This window comes from Heterodontus francisci, chromosome 16 (genome assembly GCF_036365525.1).
Source record: "Heterodontus francisci isolate sHetFra1 chromosome 16, sHetFra1.hap1, whole genome shotgun sequence".
Classification (NCBI taxonomy): Eukaryota; Metazoa; Chordata; class Chondrichthyes; order Heterodontiformes; family Heterodontidae; genus Heterodontus; species Heterodontus francisci.
Genome location: NC_090386.1, coordinates 29,679,475 through 29,699,014, shown reverse-complemented (window position 1 = coordinate 29,699,014; position 19,540 = coordinate 29,679,475). Strand labels below are relative to the sequence as shown.

Here is a 19,540-nt window from a genome sequence, read left to right as displayed (position 1 = left end):
TGGCCCCTCATCCAGCACCTTCAACATTCACTCCCTTCACCACCAGCACACAGTGGCAGCAGTGTGTACGATCTGCAAAATGCACTGCAGCATCTCTCAAATCCATGAACATTACCACCTAAAAGGACAAGCATAGCAGGCACGTGGGAACACCACCACCTGCAAGCTCCCCTCCAAGCCACACACCATCCTGACTTGGAAATATATCAGCACGTCTTCATTGTTGCTGGGTCAAAATCCCTGCCAAACGACACTGTGGGTGTACCTACGCAACAAGGACTGCAGTGATTCAAGAAGGCGGCTCACGGCTACCCTCTCAAGGGCATTGAGATAGGCAACAAGTTCTGGCCTTCCCAGTGAGTCACATCCCATGAATGAATAAAGGTTTCCCGGAACCAGCCAATGTGTGTGATTCCTAACTTTATGTTTACCAGAAATGGCCTATGTGTTGCACAATGTCCTACATGAAGCCAAAATTAATTCAAAGTAAGAAAATTCAGACAAATCCAAATTGGCCACTTGAATTTTGGGATCATTAGGGATTTCACTCTGACAGTTAACTCTTGCTGTATTGTGCCTATTTTTCTTCTAAACATAATTTATTCCCGTGTTATTATCTTCCCCCTTTTTTCCAGTTGGGTCTGTACCACCCACTGAGGACAGTTGGACAACTTGCTCCCAAGTCTCTATCAGTGCTCTTCTGAAACTAACCATTATGAAGTACCATTAAGAATGACTTACTGATTTCCTTTCTCTGTGGGAAAGTGCACAATCTGCAATTTCTGGTTCTCTTGCTCCCTCCACCCCCAGCAATTCAACAAAGACTGAGACCTCAGAAAAATGGAGAATTGCTGTTAGAGTCATAGCACAGAAGTTCATAGCACAGAAGGAGCCCATTCATCCCATTGCTTCTGTGCTGGCCTTCTATTAGACTAATCCAAAAGTAATCCCACTTCCCTGTTACTTTCCTATAGTGCTGTATCTTGCTCAATTTAGCGCCTAACTGCTCATACTGTCTAAGACCGACCGACCCAGTCAGAGCCCCCAATCAAAATATATGATTCTGATTGTGGTGGGAGAAACACACTGATAATTCAATGCCATCGCTCCACATATCGCCTAACATATCATTTAAAACTTCCCAAGTTAAAGAAAGACCCAGCCAAAGTGTACCATCTATCAACCCCGAATGAGGCTAACCAAACCAGGTGTCTTTAAATCAAAAAATTAACTCTTTAATTAGAAGAACTAAATTCTTAAACACCATGAAGATATAAACAACATTTAAAATAGAAAAAATTAGAGAGTCCTTGCAAATTTACAGTCCAATGTTGCTTGAAGTCCTCACAGAATGTTGCCTGAAGTCCTCACAGTCGTCCAATGCAGGAAAATAGGTTCTTCCACAGTAGAACAGTCCGTAGTCTAACTTCAGCAGTAGGTGATTGCTTTCCTTTTCCAACAAATTACGACTTGCAAACACTTTCAATAGAATCAAGCTGACTTTAGAGTTTTTGAGGGATAAAAGATTGTCACAGTCTAACTTCCCTTGCTTCAATTTAAATTATCAGAGATCTCTGTTTTGGCTTGACTTTTTTTAGAATTTTGAGAGATAATAGTTAAACAGACTAAATTCTTATTCCTTCAGTTTAAATGGCTGAGAGCTCTTTTTCCAGATGCTGACACCACAGTTGTGTCCTCTGTCTGTCTGTTCTGTTAGAACAAACTGTCTTCAACTAAAAGCCAGTTCAAAATTGAATTGTAACAAATGTATCGCTTGCTACTCACTTCCAGTGGCTGTGTCTATGGGAACGAGAATGCACCCCTTGAATTGCAGTCTCCAAATGGCTGTTTCTAATGGCAACCGAAAATGCACCTTTCTACAACTCCTGAGGCTTGCCGGTTCTTAAAGCAATACTGATGCTTGACAAGCCTTAAAGACAAACTGCACATTCCCGGAAAAAAAAACGATGACACCAATCCAAAAGTAATCCCACTTCCCTGTTAATTTCCTATAGTGCTGTATCTTCCTCAATTTAGTGCCTAACTGCTCAAACTCTCTGAGAAACCTCAACCATACTTGGACCCTATGTTATTGGTTCTAACAGGGATCATGACCTTTGGCCTCTTTCCGTTGTTTCCCAAGAGTTTTCCAATCCATTCTGTGATGTTCCTCATGCTCGCACCATGGAATCAACAAAACATCTGGGACAGCCAGTAACTGCAATTAATGAGGGGCCTATTCCTCTAACTATAGAATCTTCCACATCTGCCGCTTTCCTATTCTTTCCATACACATGCCTTTGCTCCACTCATCCAGTCCCCTGCTCCATGTATCAAAGTATTGATGAAGACCACCCTCCGCTGAGTCATTGTTACCACCCACCTCACAATTGTCCAATACTATGTATGACATCCTATGTTACTGTAACAATGGTAAACTGTCCCTCCTTGTCCTTCTCGAGCTGTCTGCAGCTTTTGCTATGTTGACCACACCATCCTCCTCCAACACCTCTCCACTGTTATCCAGCTCAGTGGGATTGCACTCACCTGGTTCCATTCTTATTTATCTAATCATAGCCAGAGCATCACTTGCAATGACTTCTCTTCCCACTCCTTAGTTGTTACCTCTGGTGTTCCCCAAGGATCTATTCTTAGCCCCCTCCTATTTCTCATCGACATACTGCTCCCCTGCGACATCATCTGAAAACACAGCGTTGGTTTTCACATGTATGCTGATGATGCCCAGCTCTACCTCACAGCTCTCTCGACTCCTCCACTGTTGCTAAATTATCTGTCTGCTTGTCAAACATCCAGTGCTGGAAGAGCAGAAATTTTCTCGAATTAAATACTGAGAAGTCTGAAGCCATTGTCCTTGGTCCTCTCTTCAAGCTCTGTTCCCTAACTACCAACACCATCCCTCTCCCTGGCAATTGTCTGAAGTTGAACCATTCTGTTTGCAAGCTTTGTAATATAATTGACCCCAAGATGAGCTTCCGACCACGTATCTGTGCCATCACTAAGACTGCCGATTTCCACTTCTGTATCGTTGCCTGACTCTGCACTGCCTCAGCTCATCTACTGCTGAAACCTTAACCTTAACTCCAGACTTGACAATTCCAATGCACTCCTGGCTGGCCTCCCACATTCTACCCTCCGTAAACTTGAGATCATTCAAAACTCTGCTGCCTGTGTCCTAACTCGCACCAAGTCCTGTTCATCTATTATCCTTGTGCTCGCGGATTACATTGGCTGCTAGTCAAGCAACTTCTTGATTTTCAAATTCTCATTCTTATTTTCAAATCCCTCATGGCCTCGACACTCCCTACTTTTGTAATCTCCTCCAGCCCTACAACCCTCCGAGATATTTGTGCTCGTTAATTCTGGCCTCTTGAGCGTTCCTGATTTTAGTTGCTCCACCCTTGCCTTCGGCTGCCTCGGGCCTAAGCCCTGCAATTCCCTCCCTAAACCTCTCCACCTCGCTTTCCCTCTTTAAGACACTCCTTGAAACTTAACTCTTCAACCAAGCTTTTGGCCATCTGTCCTAATATCTCCTTATGTGACTCAGTATCTTATTTTCTTTTTTTTTAATTCATTCATGGGATGTGGGTGTCGGTGGCTAGGCCATCATTTATTGCCCATCCCTAATTGCCCTTCAGAAGGTGGTGGTGAGCTGCCTTCTTGAATCGCTGCAGTCCATGGGAGGTTGGTACACCCACAGTGCTGTTAGGAAGGGAGTTCCAGGATTTTGACCCAGAGACAGTGAAGGAACAGCAATATAGTTCCAAGTCATGATGGTGTGTGACTTGGTGGGGAACTTGCAGGTCGTGGTGTTCCCATGCATTTGCTGCCCTCGTCCTTCTAGTTGGTAGAGGTCGTGGGTTTGGAAGGTGCTATCAAAGGAGCCTTGATGCATTGCTGCCGTGCATCTTGTAGATGGTACACACTGCTGCCACTGTGTGTCGGTGGTGGAGGGAGTGAATGTTTGTGGATGGGGTGCCAATCAAGCAGGCTGCTTTGTTTTGGATGGTGTCGAGCTTCTTGAGTGTTGTTGGAGCTGCACCCATCCAGGCAAGCGGACAGTATTCCATCACACTCCTGACTTGAGCCTTGTAGATGGTGGACAGACTTTGGGGAGTCAGGAGATGAGTTACTCGCCTCAGGATTCCTAGTCTCTGACCTGCTCTTGTAGCCACACTATTTATATGGCTACTCCAGTTCAGTTTCTGGTCAATGGTAGCCCCTAGGATGTTGATAGTGGGGGATTCAGCGATGGTAATGCCATTGAATGTCAAGGGGAGATGGTTAGATTCTCTCTTGTTGGAGATGGTCATTGCCTGGCAGTTGTGTGGCGTGAATGTTACTTGCCACTTATCAGCCCAAGCCTGGCTATTGTCCAGGTCTTGCTGCATTTCTACACTGACTGCTTCAGTATCTGAGGAGTTGCGAATGGTGCTGAACATTGTACAATCATCAGCGAACATCCCCACTTCTGACCAAATGATTGAAGGAAAATCATTGATGAAGCAGCTGAAGATGGTTGGGCCTGAGGAACTCCTGCAGTGATGTCCTGGAGCTCAGAAGATTGACCTCCAACAACCACAACCATCTTCCTTTGCGCTAGGTATGACTCCAACCAGCGGAGAGTTTTCCCCCTGATTCCCATTGACTTCAGTTTTGCTAGGGCTCCTTGATGCCATACACGGTCAAATGCTGCCTTGATGTCAAGGGCAGTCACTCTCACCTCACCTCTTGAGTTCAGCTCTTTTGTCCATGTTTGAGCCAAGGCTGTAATGAAATCAGGAGCTGAGTGGCCCTGGCAGGACCCAAACTGAGCATCACTGAGCAGGTTATTGCTAAGCAAGTGCTGCTTGATGGCACTGTTGATGATACCTTCCATCATATTACTGATAATTGCGAGTAGACTGATGGGGCGGTAATTGGCCAGGTTGGACTTGTCCTGCTTTTTGTGTACAGGACATACCTGGGCAATTTTCCACATTGCAGGGTAGATGCCTGTGTTGTAGCTGTACTGGAACAGCTTAGGTAGGGGCATGACAAGTTCTGGAGCACAGGTCTTCAGTACTATTGCTGGAATATTGTCAGGGCACATAGCTTTTGCAGTATCCGGTGCCTTCAGTCGTTTCTTGATATCACGCAGAGTGAATCGAATTGGCTGAAGTCTGGCATTTGTGATGCTGGGGACTTCAAGACGAGGTCGAGATGGATCATCAACTCAGCACTTCTGGCTGAAGATTGTTGCAAATGCTTCAGCCTTATCTTTCGCACTGATGTGCTGGGCTCCCCCATCATTGAGGATGGGGTTATTTGTGGAGCCACCTCCTCCAGTTAGTTGTTTAATTGTCCAGCACCATTCATGCCTGGATGTGGCAGGGCTACAGAGCTTAGATCTGATCCGTTGGTTATGGGATCACTTCGCTCTATCGCATGCTGCTTACGCAGTTTGGCACGCAAGTAGTCCTCTGTTGTAGCTTCACCAGATTGACACCTCATTTTGAGGCATGCCTGGTGCTGCTCCTGGCGTGTCCTCCGGCACTCTTCTTTGAACCAGGGTTGGTCTCCTGCCTTGATGGTAATGGTAGAGTGGGGGACATGCAGTCCCATGAGGTCACAGATTGTGGTTGAATACAATTCTGCTGCTGCAGTTGGCCCACAGCGCCTCATAAATGCCCAGTTTTGCATTGCTAGATCTGTTTGAAATCTATCCCATTTAAGACGGTGATAGTGCCACACAACATGATGGATGGTATCCTCAACATGAAGGTGGGACTTCGTCTCCAGAAGGAGTGTGCGATGGTCACTTCTACCAATACTGTTATGGACAGATGCACCTGCAGCAGGCAGATTGGTGAGAACAAGGTCAAGTATGTTTTTCCCTCCTGTTGGTTCTCTCACCGCCTGCCGCAGACCCAGTCTAGCAGCTATGTCCTTTAGGACTCGGCCAGCTCGGTCAGTAGTGGTGTTACCGAGCCACTCTTGCTGATGGACATTGAAGTCCCCACACCCAGAGTACATTCTGCGCCCTTGCTATCCTCAGTGCTTCCTCCAAGTCGTGTCCAACCTGGAGGAGTACTGATTCATCAGCTGAGGGAGGGCAGAAGGTGGTAATCAGCAGATTTCCTTGCCCATTTTTGACCTGATGCCATGAGACGCCATGGGGTCCGGAGTCGATGTTGAGGACTCCCATGGCAACTCCCTCCCGACTGTATATCACTGTATAATGCTCCTGTGAAGCGCCTTGAGACATTTAATAATATTACATAATATTATATTAATAATATAAATATAAATTGCTGTTGTTGCATGAATAATCACTTTGAAATGTATTGTTGCAGTGGCTGTGCTTGCGCCTCCCCTGCTGGAGATGGCGCTGTGCGCGGAGGTCAGCGGATACTGCAGACTGGGGCTCCATTGCTGTCAGCGGTTGTTCGTTCCTATATGTCTATGAGCGGCCTGGGCGAGAGCAGCGGCCGGAGCGGCGTGTGTGCTGGAACCGGCGGCGGGGTCCGGGGGAAAGGGATGAGCGAGGAGTATTTTGGGAGCGCTGCGGACTGGGAGGACCAAGATGGTTCCATGGTGAGAGCGACGCCGCGAATCTGCCGTATTCTGCTTGAGGACAGGCCACAAATGGCAGAAAGGCGCCGTTAGAGAGAGGGCGGGGCCAGAGGAAATGAGGTGTGGGCGGGGCCAGCGACAAGGCCAGGTGGTGGGCGGGGCCTGGAGGGGGCTGTCAATTGATGGGGATGGATGAGGTGGGATGGGGTAGGGTAAACCTGCGGATACTGGAAAACTCAGCATGTCAGGCAGCATCTGTGGAGAGAGAAACAGAGTTAATATTTCAGGTCATGAACGAAGGTCTCCTGCTGTTCTCTTCACCCACCCCCCAACCCTGTACTTTCCTCTTATACCCCATGCTCCTCTTCCCCCCCCCCCCCCCCCAGCTGTCCTCTTTTCCAGTCTCGCCCTCCACCCCCCTCGCCCCCCTGCTATATAAAAAAAGTGCTTCCTCATAGTCCCCCTGCATCTCTTACCTAAAATTTTTAATCTATGTCCCCTATTCCTTGTATCATTTGTTACTGGGAACATGTTTTCCTTGTCTAACTTATCTGAGCCTGTCACAATCTGTACACTTCTATTAAATCTTCCCTCAATCTCCTTTGTTCGAAGGAGAACAGCCCCAGTTTTTCCAACCTAACCTTGAAACTACATAGAAACATAGAAAATAGGAGCAGGAATAGGCTGTTCAGCCCCTTGGGGCTGCTCTGCCATTCAAAAAAGATCATGGCTGATTGTCTAATTCAGTATCCTGTTCCCGCTTTCTCCCCGTATCTCTTGCTCCCTTTGGCATTAACTAAAATCCTCCATGCCTGGAACCATTCTGGTAAATCTCCTCTGCATCCTCTCATTGTTTGACAGTGTTCCTGTGAAGCACCTTGGGACATTTTACTATGTTAAAGCGTCTATATAAATGCATATTGTTGTTGAACCTTGCCTTTACTACTTTTGTTCAGAATACAAGTCCTGAATCATGAGGGTGACCCTTTTGGGTTTTGAAGTTTAAATCAGCAACTTCCGGGGAGTGGGAGGGAAAACTAGGAAGGCAAAGGTGGAGATGGGTTTCAGGGGAAGCTTATTGCTAGCCTGACTAACAATTTGTTATCCTCACACAGCACGATGAAGATGATGGGGACGGTGAAGATGATGCAGAGGTGCAGCAGGAGTGCCTGCAAAAATTCTCCAGTCGAGATTACATAATGGAGCCACCGATCTTCAACACACTGAAAAGGTAATGGAAACCTGCAGTTAGGGACCAGTCTTGCACCAGTCACACGCAGCACTGTGCCAGTCACACCTCCTGTCAGTCGCACTCAGCACTGTGGCAGTCATGCCCAACATTGTGCCAGTCACACCTCATGTCAGTCACACTCAGCACTGTGGCAGTCACACCCAGCATTGTGCCAGTCACACCTCCTGTCAGTCGCACTCAGCACTGTGGCAGTCATGCCCAGCATTGTGCCAGTCACACCTCATGTCAATCGTGTTCCACACTGTGCCAGTCACACTCAGCACTATGCCAGTTGTGCTCGGCGCCAGTCATGCCCAGCACTGTGCCTGTTACATCTAGTGCCAGTCACACGCAGCACTGTGCCAGTCATGCCTATCACCAGTGTTACGACCCAGGTGGGAGGAGTGCACTGTCTTTTCTAGTTCCACTTCTCCACAGGTCACAACATATATTTAAATCTGTACCCAGTTACCGATACAGTCAATCATATACCCTTTATCCCAGAATAAAATACACCAAGCAGATTTCTTTAATAAACAACAAAATTATCAGTTTATTATCAAACAAGACCAATCCAGTAAAGAAGCAAAGCATTAACACACAGATTGAAAGATGAAAGTTCCCTGGTTTAAAAAGAACGCACACGCATGCTCTTTCACATAAAATAAAAGCAAAATACTGCGGATGCTGGAAATCTGAAATAAAAACAAGAAATTCTGGAAGTACTCAGCAGGTCTGGCAGCATCTGTGGAGAGAGAAACAGAGTTAACGTTTCAGGTCAGTGACCCTTCTTCAGTTCTGAAGAAGGGTCACGGACCTGAAACGTTAACTTTGCTTCTCTCTCCACAGATGCTGCCAGACCTGCTGAGTATTTCCAGCATTTCCTGTTTTTATTTTTATGCACTCTCACATACTGTGGTTAAAGAGAAACTAAAAGAAATTTTCTCTGCAGAGCTCTTTTACAAAAAACAGACAAAATAAAAACCTTTGGCCAAATACTTGTTCATACTTGAAGAAAACAGATGAGATATGTTGTGTCCCAAAATAGCATACAGTCTGGCGTCTCAGAACAAGTAGACAGATCACTGGGATCTTTTCTGGAGCAGTTCTTTTCAGGCGGCATCAAGAATTAATCTGACAGGTTTTTCAAGCTTCTCAGGAGAAATGCAGCATCGGGGGTTTCAGCTCCCACTGACTGGGTCTTTGCAGGGTTTCAGAGAAACAGGAGGAAAGGGATGAGCTGGTTGTTTGTCTCTTAGCAGGTTGATTTCCAACTGCTTTTAACAACACAGTCCACACCCCAACAGAATCAAACCAATATCTCAGATGTGAAATCCCAAACAGCAAATCAGAATCTCCTGACCACTGTAAATCTTGACATGTCACATCTTGATCAACATCTCCCCAAGTCACCAAGGTTTCTGTTGTTTATTGAGCTTAAGGCATGTGACATCCAGTAAAGGTTTGTTCTGAAATAAGACCTGTGATCCTTGTAAAAAAAAAAAGTCCATGGAGACTTTTGAGTTTTCCCAAATAAGCCATGTCCATAATTCTAATACACGAATCCACCAAATTAAAAAAAAAAAGCACTTTCATAATACCGGTCATACCCAGCACCCAGCGCTGTGCCGGGCGCACCCAGCACTATTCCAGCCACGCCCAGCACGATGTCAGTCACGCCTAGTGCCAGTCATACACAACACCGTGTCAATCACCCCAATGCCCGTCGCATCCAGAACTGTGCCAGTTTCGCCTAATGCCAGTCATACTCAACAGTGTACTCGTCCAGCGATGTGCTAGTCTCTCACAGCACTGCTTCATTCTCTCTCCGCCGTGCCCCCCCGCCTAACCTGTTTCTAATCCACTTTGTTTCCCTCCCCAACTTCCATGCTCTTCAACCTTCTCCAATAGTTCCATCTGTGTTGCCTTTTCCATGGTTTTCTGAAGGCCCATGTAAACCACATCCCCTGCATTCCCCCCCCCCCCCCCCTGCCACATCTGTCATCTCCTCAAAGAACACGTAACCAGGTTTGCCATACAAAATATTCCTTTCGGAAATCCCCGTTGACCCCTTCGAATTATTGTTATTTATAATTTAGTTTTTAAATTAAAGTTTTCAAAATATCCCCTAGCATGGATGTTAGTCTATCTGGCCTGTAATTACTTGGATGAGTTCTATCACCTTTTTTGAAAAACTGTTTCCTACATTGGCCCCTCTCCTGTTCTCTGGCACACATCTAATTCTCAACAGAACCCTAATTTCTAGATGCTCTGCTATTTATCCACCCATATCCAAAGCATTGATGTCCACTCTCTTTTTACATAACATGCGTTTGAAATTCAGTCAAGCTTTTGGCATCGTGTTAGTTGGATGGAACCCTTGGAATAACTTTAAAAATTAATCAACAGTCTCAGAACCGACCCCTGTGATACTCACTTCCAACCTCTCTCAGATACTTCCCCTATCTCTGACTCGCTGTGATCCTCCTTCCTGCCAGTCCAGTTTTTCATTGAATTTACTATCATTCCCCTAATTCCATACCCCTTAATCTTCTGTAGTCAAAGGCTTTCTGGAAAGAAAAAGCTGGGCTGTTGAGCATCGAATGAGTTTGCAGTATGTATTCCTGACCACAGTGTGGCACCAAACCTCCAACTATTTTATCTGCACCATAATTCCAAATCCTGACATTCTGGAGATGTTACCTTGATACAAGTTATTGAAAAGGTTTTTTTGAATGTTGGTTTGATAAAATCTGGATTGAATTTCAATTACAACCCATCCATGTTGAGTAAAAATGGAGAGTTTACTGTTTTTAATTCAGTGTTTGCTGAGTTATTCCTGATGGACAGTATCAGTCAGCCAACCCTGAGAAATATATTGGAGTTGTGTCTGACTGTCATACCAACACTGGGGTCTGAACAGCCCTTTTCATTCATTACACCACTTCTGGAGTGCCCTCAGGATTCATAGGCTAACTTTTCAGGAAAAATAATACAAATCACAAAGGGCAGGGCGGTCACAGTGCTGACCTCGAGAGCTAAAGCCTGGCTCGGGTATATAATTAAAACCCAACCTGACCACAGCCAACCCGAACCCAACTGGAGCCCGAGTCCTTGAATTATTTTTCATGCCCGACCCGAAAATATCAAACTTTTTATTGGAACAGAAAAAAATCGCGTCAAAACATAGATTAAAAACAAAACAATCAGTACAGTCCAGCTCAACTCCGAATGCTGGACACAGAATCTAGACCCGACCCCAACACGGGTTTGGTCGGTTTCGGGTCGGGTAGCCAGGCTTTGTCAAGAGCTACTGTTGTCTCTAATGCACACACTTTGATTCCTAGAGCTGACCCTGGACTGTGTGGAATGTGGTAGTGACTGAGCCCGGGCCGTGTCATAGTGTTTTACCCTGGGCTGTGCGGTGTAAGTTACTGACTGACCCTAAGCCATGTGTACAAGGGTGGTGGAAGTGGAGCCAATCAGTGATTTCAGAAGGAAATTGGATGGGATCGAGCGGGGGATTGTGACAGATTGGATTGCTCCGTGGAGAGCTGGCATGAACTCAATGGGCCGAATGGCCTCTTTCTGTGTGTAAATGTATCTATGACCCTATATGGGATTTGACAGTGACTGAGCCCGTGCCATGTCGGATCTGATGGTGTCTGGGCCTTGGGCCGTGTGCAATGTGATCATATCTGGGCCTTGGGTCACATGCAATGCGGTGTCTGGGCCTTGGGTCGCGTGCGATACGATCGTATCTGGGCCTTGTGCCGCGTGCGATACGATCGTATCTGGGCCTTGTGCCGCGTGCGATGCGATCGTGTCCGGGCCGCGTGCGATGCGATCGTGTCCGGGCCGCGTGCGATGCGTTCGTGTCCGGGCCGCGTGCGATGCGATCGTGTCTGGGCCCTGGGCCGCATGCGATGCGATTGTTTCTGGGCCCTGGGCTGCGTGTGATGCTAATCCTGATTGTATCTATTTCATTTCCCCAGATATTTCCAGGCAGGGGGCTCTCCAGAACATGTGATCCAGATGCTGTCTGAGAATTACACAGCAGTAGCACAGACTGTAAACCTGTTGGCAGAGTGGCTGATTCAGACAGGTAATGTCTGGCCGTCACCGAGTAAACAGGTGAAGCTGAGAAATACAAATTGAACCCCTTTTTTATGTATTGAGGATAACTCACCGATCTTTTCTTGTGGAGGATATCCGATTCTTTCCACTGGTGCTCTGAGAGTGCGTGGTTGTGCCTGCAACTTGGTCTGGACTCGGATGCTTTCACCAGCTTCCACCTGTGTTTTCAGAGTGATTCAGGGTCAGCCCTCCTGGTTTTTCTGTCTCCATCAGCCTTCCGTAAGAGTGAGAATGGAGGTGAGGGTGATGTTACCACCCCCCAGTTGTGTTGCCGTTTGTGTGATTTTTCTTCTTTAATGAGGAGTCACGGTCTTGGATGATGTGCCAGATTCAACTGTATCAGTGACATTGTTTATTTAGTGTAATTTCTTCATTAGACCAAAGTTCAAGTTATGGTAGTTTAAGTGAAATGATTGGCCTAGAATCATACAGCACAGAAGGAGGCCATTTGGCCGATCATGTCTATGCCAGCTCTTTGGTAGAGCAATCCAATTTGTTCCAATCCCCTGCTCTTTCTCCATAGCTCTGCACATTTTTCACTTTCAAGTATTCATCGAATTCCCTCTTGAAGGTTACGATTGAATCTCTTTCCACTACCCTTTCAGGCAGCGCATTCCAGATTGTAACAGTTTACATAATTGTCTTTCAGTACATCTTTGCACACTCATTAAGGTCTCTTAAGGTACTGAATTGGACACAGAACCCAGCTGAGGCGTAACCAGTGATCTATAAAAATTTAACATAACTTCCTTTATACACTGTCTCTGTTTAGAAAGCTGAGGATCCTTTGTTTTTTTAACAGCCTTATTGACTTGTCCTGTCACCTTCAAAGATTTGTGTACATAAACCCCAGGTGTCTCTGCTCCTCTACCCCATTTAAAATTGTACCATTAAGTTTATATTCCCTCTCCTCATTCTTCTGACCAAAATGCATCACTTCACACTTCTGTGTTAAATTTCTTCTGCCATGTCTCTGCCCGTTTTACCAGTCTATGTCCTCTTGAAATCTGTTACTAGCCTCCCCACTATTTACTACATTTGAGCTTTATGCCATGTGCAAGCTTGAAATTATGCCCCTGTATACCCCAATCCAGCTCATTCATATATATCAAAAAGAGCAGCGGTCCTAATACTGATCCACAGATGAACACCGCTGTGTACGTCCCTCTAGTCTAAAAACAGCTGCTCATAACGCTCTGCTTTCTGCCCTTAGTTAATGTTGTATCCATGGGCTGCAATTTTGCTAAAAAGTCTATTTTGTGGTACTTTGACACATGTCTTTTGAAAGTCGGACCCACCCACCTGATTGGCCCCTGTTGGCGCGCCCCTCCCGCCTGATTGGCCTGCGTCGGCGCGCCCCTCCCGCCTGATTGGCCCGCGTCAGCGCGCCCCTCCTGCCTGAATGGCCGGCGCCACCCTCCAGCCTGATTGACCTGCGCCGGCGTCACCCTTCCGCCTGATTGGGCTGCGCCGGCGCCACCCTCCCACCTGATTGGTCCGCGCCGCTCGATTGGCCTGCGTCTACAGGGTCTTCTGTCTTTAGAACCCTTTCCTCGATAGGTTGAGCCTTATATGGACCAATGAGTTCTTGTTACCCTCTACGTTATCCAAGTGGCCATTCTTCAGATGCAAGCCCTAATGGGGAATGTTGGCTGGCTAATTGGCTGTAAAGGGATAAAATAACCCAGGTCAATCTCATTCTTTTCCAGCATCCACTTATGTGTGCTTTTCAGCAAGAATCAGTAAATAGTGATCGGGACTTAGGGCCCTAACTGGTCTATGCTATCCTTAACACATGGGAGGATCCCACCATCATCTTTCTGAGCTATGGCGGAAGCTAATTGAGTTGTGTCCAGGCCTTGAATCCCTGTGTCAGGCTGGCCTGGATTGCAACGTTCCCTCCCCAACCAATCCTAAGACCTTGGATCTCAGTGAGCTGGGATTGTCCCTCAAGTTCTTATATTTGGCTATGCTGAGTTATGTTGCCAAAGCAAAGGGCCATAGACCTGCTTCATTTATCTGAAATCTGTTGCAGTTTGTGCCTTTTTTTTTCAGGGGTGGAACCATCACATGTCCAGGAGACCGTTGAAAACCATTTGAAGAATTTGCTGATCAAGCACTTTGATCCTCGGAAAGCTGATTCCATTTTCACAGAGGAGGGGGAGGTAACGTTCTGAAAGCTTTTCCCAAACAATCCTGTATTTATGGTACATTTCAGACAAAAAATGGTTTAACAGAAAAAAGTCTGTAAATCCTCTACACCATGATACTCCAATAAGAATAGGCTGATCCCAATTCTATGGAACCAGTGTTAAGGTTTTATATAAATGTTGGCGCTCCTTGCCAGGTCTGCCAATTTTGTGTGTAGCAGTAGAGGAGTTCCTAGTTGCATTACATCACCATGTCACCCGGCTGTACTTGCTTGTTCGAGTTGTGTGACTGCCTCAGCTCATGCACTGAGCGCCTGGCTTCAGCACTAAATGGACAGAAATCCAGGACTATGCATCACTGGACGTGAGGTGATTTCATTGATGATGTTGAGATCAGGAAGGGGATTGGCAAAGGTAAACTCATAAAATTGCTCACAATGGCAAAGAGTGATCTGAAATTATATGGGATCCTGACATAGAAATTTCTGTTGCTGGAGGGGTTTCTCTGTAGACTCATGATGATTGGCTGCTATATAATAAATGAAGAAAACCAATCTCCTGTGGCATTGCGTTGAAGTACAGCCTTCAGCTGAATTAGGTTTAGAGGGCAGGGAACCAATTGGACCAGGAGCTCAGACATAATTCAGTCCCATTGTAAAGTCATACAACCTGTTCTTATTTTTATATTTCTATTCTATATTCCCATACCCACATCTGTGATGGAAGTTGCCTGTGTAAACTTGTCATGCTGTAATTTCACGATCCTGCTGGAGGTGGGAGTGCAGTGCATCCCTTGGTGGAATAGTATAATTCAGATTTCTTTTGTTACATTATTTCTTATACTTTGAGAATTTGAGTTAATATTGGATCACTTCTGAAACCATAGGCATTTCGGCACAGAATGAAATAAAAGCAAAATACTGCGGATGCTGGAAATCTGAAAATCTCTTTTCACAGATGCTGCCAGACCTACTGAGTGGTTCCAGCATTTCTTGTTTTTATTTCAGCACAGAATAATGTCATTTGGCTGATCTGTGCCCCTGAATGATTGGCAGTTCTTAAATTGGGGCTGTTCAGTCTCAGCCTGGAAAGTATCGTGTAGCTGCTGTCAGCTGCAGTGCTGTAATATAAAACACCTTTGGACTTCGGCTGATCCTTACTGACTACTCTCATTACACTGTACCTGATTCCTAACTATGTTGCCTCCAAAAGGTTGACAGTAACTGTTAAGAAGACCTCTGACCTGATACATTTATCACAAAGATGTGTTAACAAGGCTGATCAAATATCAAGGGGCTTTTTACGTTGTTACTTCTCATCATGTTCAACCTCGCTTTTGAGATACACACTTCTTTCAAATATCTACTCATGGTTTAAGCCTATCTTAGTGAATTCACTCTAGTATTTTTGTTCTGCATACTTAAATGCCTGAGAATACAAACCTAGAATGGATGAGTTAGGACTAAAAACAGAGTGAGGTGTAAGTTGTTCACTTCAAGGGTGACATAGTCATTGGCTGAGTTACAAGGAAAAGATTATTCATCCTTGCTTGCAGTATACTGTTTATAAACGAACCCCAACTATGAATCACAAATAATGAATGGATCCTGGTTGCAGCAATCAAACTGAGCAGTAACTCTCCATCTATAAGTGAAAAACCACCTTTGTAAAATGTTTGTAATGTGAAAAGATGATAATCTGTGTGTATCTCTTTTTGGAATGAATCTATGTTACAAAACTGAAATGTCTCATGGCTAGCATGTATCCATCATACTCCAGACATCCCACTTTGTTACAGGTGCAAAGTAAAGCCAGTCATTGACTTGGAACCTAAAATTTACACCAGCTACGCATTGCTTTCTGATTGCTCTCAGGGGTTTCAAAGTGACTATGGTTACATGGATATGTCTGTTTCAGCTACTTTCCAACAGGAGCGCTTGAGTTGTGGCATTGAAAGGACAGGCCAGGTTAGCATCTAAACATCACAGCAGTTCTCTAAATCCCAGATTACCCGTGAACACTACCACGAGAACTCCACCTGTACTAAACAAGGGTGATGGTTAAAGGTCGAGAGCAAGAGGAAAGGCGAGTGCCTGAAAAAGCTACAGATGCAGGAACAGAGGAGATTGTGGAGTGATTTGAGAGAGGTGTTGAAAATTATAACAGGATGGGACAGAGTAGACAGTAACAGTTGTTGAAGATTTGGTAATGAGAGGACATAGATCTAAGATTATTATGAAAGTATTACGGACGGTATTGAGAGAGAACTGAAACCTCAGTTCCCTTCCCTTTACTGTCTGTAATCACTCTGTTTTTGACAAAGACGATGTGTGTGTTTCTTAACCCCTGGGTGTGTGGCCAATTGAAGAACCAGCATGCTTTTCGTGGGTTTAAATAAAGAGGATTATTTTTATTCACATGTTCACCCCAAAAGTCTAACTTGAAGTCACTCACTCACCATTCACACACACACGCTCGAGAAAGAAAGCCATTAAAGAGGAGAGTACACTTTTACAAATTGCAAACAAAGGAATAGTTCATAAGTCCCGTGATTTTGGCTCGTTTTGGGGAAGAGGCATGTGCTGTGGCAAAGAAGGCATTTTCACTTCTGAAGTGTAGGTTGGTGGATTCGATAATCAGAGTTGTATGTCAAAGTCGTTGCAGACTTCTCTCGAAGAGGTGGATTTTCAGCAGGTTATAAAGTTAATTGCTTTTAGTCTTGTTACCGGGAGGTCGGTTTTCTGTATTGGTGGACTTAAAAAGGAACAGGCTTGGAGACCTTAGGATGTTGTAGTCTCCAGTTTTCAGGCATAGGTGTTCGGCCTTTGTTGCTGTCTCTCCAGCTGTTGTTTGCAGACTCACTAGCTTCTCCCTGGTGCTTGGAATAGTAATATTCATTATTTGTGATGAGTTTCGGTCAGGTGGCCAATAGAGAGATAGAGCACTGAAACAGGCCCTTCGGTCCACCGAGTCTGTGCTGACCAACAACCACCCATTTATACTAATCCTACATTAATCCTATATTCCCTACCACATCCTCACTTTCTCTCAATTCTCCTATCTACACTAGGGGCAATTTACAATGGCCAATTTACCTATCAACCTGCAAGTCTTTGGCTGTGGGAGGAAACCAGAGCACCCGGACGAAACCCACGCGGTCACAGGGAGAACTTGCAAACTCTGCACAGGCAGTACCCAGAACCGAACCCGGGTCGCTGGAGCTATGAGGCTGCAGAGCTCGCCACTGTGCCGCCCAGAATACTTCTATTGTCCAAAATACTTATATTGTCCACCCAGAATGATTTGAAGGTCGAAGCCATTACTGCACAATGGGGGATGGATGGTGGCCATTCGAACCTACTTATGATTTACTGTTTTCTTGCAGCTCTTTTTAAGTTTTGAGCTCAGAGACAGTGAGCCGTAGATAGTGAGTTTTGGGTCTTACCACAAACAATAGGAAGTGTGAATTCCTCAAATGGTTCCATCTTGGTATGTCCATTTAAGGGAGGAACTCCACCCATGATCATTCAATTGGGAACTTTCCAGAGGCTTGAGATACTTTGGAATCTGGGCGAAATTGTAAAATTCACCTGGCCCTCGGTAGCCATCTTACATAGCCTTCTAATGTCCATTGTGGTTCATTTAAAAAAGAAGGAAAAGTCAGTTTCAGAAGACTCTATGCTGAATGCAGTCCATGTTTAAAGTTAGGAATAGGACATGCCTTTACTGGACACGACAACAGGGAAACCAGTTTTACACAATGCGCTCCAAGGCTGTGGAATGGACTGCTGGAGTTAGTGATTGAAATAGAGACCATGTCAATATTTAAGAATAGGTTAGAGAGGTGGGTGAAGAACATGGGAATAAAATTTGCATCCGATTAGTACGACTGATTGGGCCCAGAGGCCTTGATCGGTGTTTAATGTCTATGTAACAGTTGAAACTGATGAAATCCATTACGACATTAATACGGGTACTGTGTCAGTGAGAATGGCTAGAGATTAGAGTGTGTTGTGGAAAGGCATTCATGAGGTGGAAGCAGGTACGATAGCGACGTTTAAGAGGCATCTTGACAAATACATGAATAGGATGGGAATAGAGGGATACCGTCCCCAGAAGTGCAGAAGGTTTTAGTTTAGGCAGGCATCAAGATTGGCGCAGGCTTGGAGGGCCGAATGTTCCTGTGCTGTACTGTTCTTTGTTCAGTCAGTGCTGTATGTAAAATGTCTACTCAGCTTCTAAAAGCACCCAATTCACTTCAGAGACCATATGAATGATAGGAGCATGGGCAACATGTAGAACAGATGGGATGGTGACTTTTTATGTGTCAGGGAGAATGCGTGAAAGCTGAGAGCAATCAATGTCAGTTGTGGCTCACCTCTAGTCAGAAGGCCATGAAGGTCCAACTGCAGAGCCTTGAGAACGTAATCTAGGGCAACATACTATTGCTGTACTGAGGGAATGCTGCACTGTTGGAAGTGCCATCTTTTTGATGAGATGTCGAACTGAGGCCCCATTGACCCCCCTCGAATGATCCCATAGGGGAGTTCTCCCAGTATCGTGGCCAACCTTTAGACCTCAACCAACACCTAAAATAAATTATCTGATCATTTATTTCATTGATGTTTGTGGCAGCTTACTGTGCGCAAATTGGCTGCTGTGTTTCCTACACTGCAATTCAGGAGTAATTAATTAGCTACAAAGCACTTTGGAATATTCTGTGGTTGTGTAAGATGCTATATAGATGCAATTCCTTTCCTTCTACTGCACCATGTGTTGTGTTGCTGCACCCAAACATGCACTGCTTGGCAGCCAGTCTGATCTAGCGCTGCATCTCACGGCCATTCAAGCTGAGTGAGACACAGCCTCCACTGTAGTTTCTGATATAACTGCATGGTCAATTCTTGTGTGTTTCTTTTTTCTCAGACCCCAGCCTGGCTGGAGCAGATGATTGCTCATGTAACTTGGAGAGACCTCTTCTATAAGTTGGCAGAAGCTCATCCCGACTGTTTGATGCTGAACTTTACTGTTAAGGTAAACCCATCCCTGTGCTGCTGTTACATAGTATTTACAGCACAAAAACTATGCATCTGTGCTATTTACCTCACTGCTCCTTGTAGTAGTGAATTTCACATTCAAACCACTCTCTGGGTAAAGATATTTCCCTTGTATTCCTTATTGGATTTACTAGTCATTGTATTTTATTTATGACTCCTAGTTTTGGACTCCCGACACATCTCTATATCTAATCTATCAAACACCATAAGTTTAAGGACCTCTATTGTGTCACCTCTCAACCTTCTCTTTTTTAAAATTAAGAGCCCCAGCCTGCTCAACCTTTCCTGCTAGTTATAACCTCTCAGTTCTGGTATCAGCCTTTTAAATGGCTTTTGTACCTTCTCCAGTGCCTTTAAATCCTTTTTGTAAGAAGGAGACCGAACAGAACACA

At 45.2% G+C, this 19,540-nt stretch overlaps 1 protein-coding gene across 3 annotated transcripts in view; it reads left to right on the top strand.

Moving 5' to 3' along the window:
- The first annotated feature begins 6,423 nt into the window (after window positions 1-6,423).
- The window catches only part of nelfcd (negative elongation factor complex member C/D), a 54,199-nt gene continuing 41,082 nt past the window's right edge, over window positions 6,424-19,540 (top strand). For all 3 annotated transcript variants that reach the window (XM_068048066.1, XM_068048064.1, XM_068048065.1), the window contains exons 1-5: window positions 6,424-6,594; window positions 7,689-7,804; window positions 11,800-11,909; window positions 13,997-14,106; window positions 19,018-19,125. In XM_068048066.1, coding sequence (XP_067904167.1) covers window positions 6,457-6,594; window positions 7,689-7,804; window positions 11,800-11,909; window positions 13,997-14,106; window positions 19,018-19,125 — 582 coding nt within the window. In that variant the 5' untranslated portion in view covers window positions 6,424-6,456. The remainder of the gene's footprint in view (window positions 6,595-7,688; window positions 7,805-11,799; window positions 11,910-13,996; window positions 14,107-19,017; window positions 19,126-19,540) is intronic.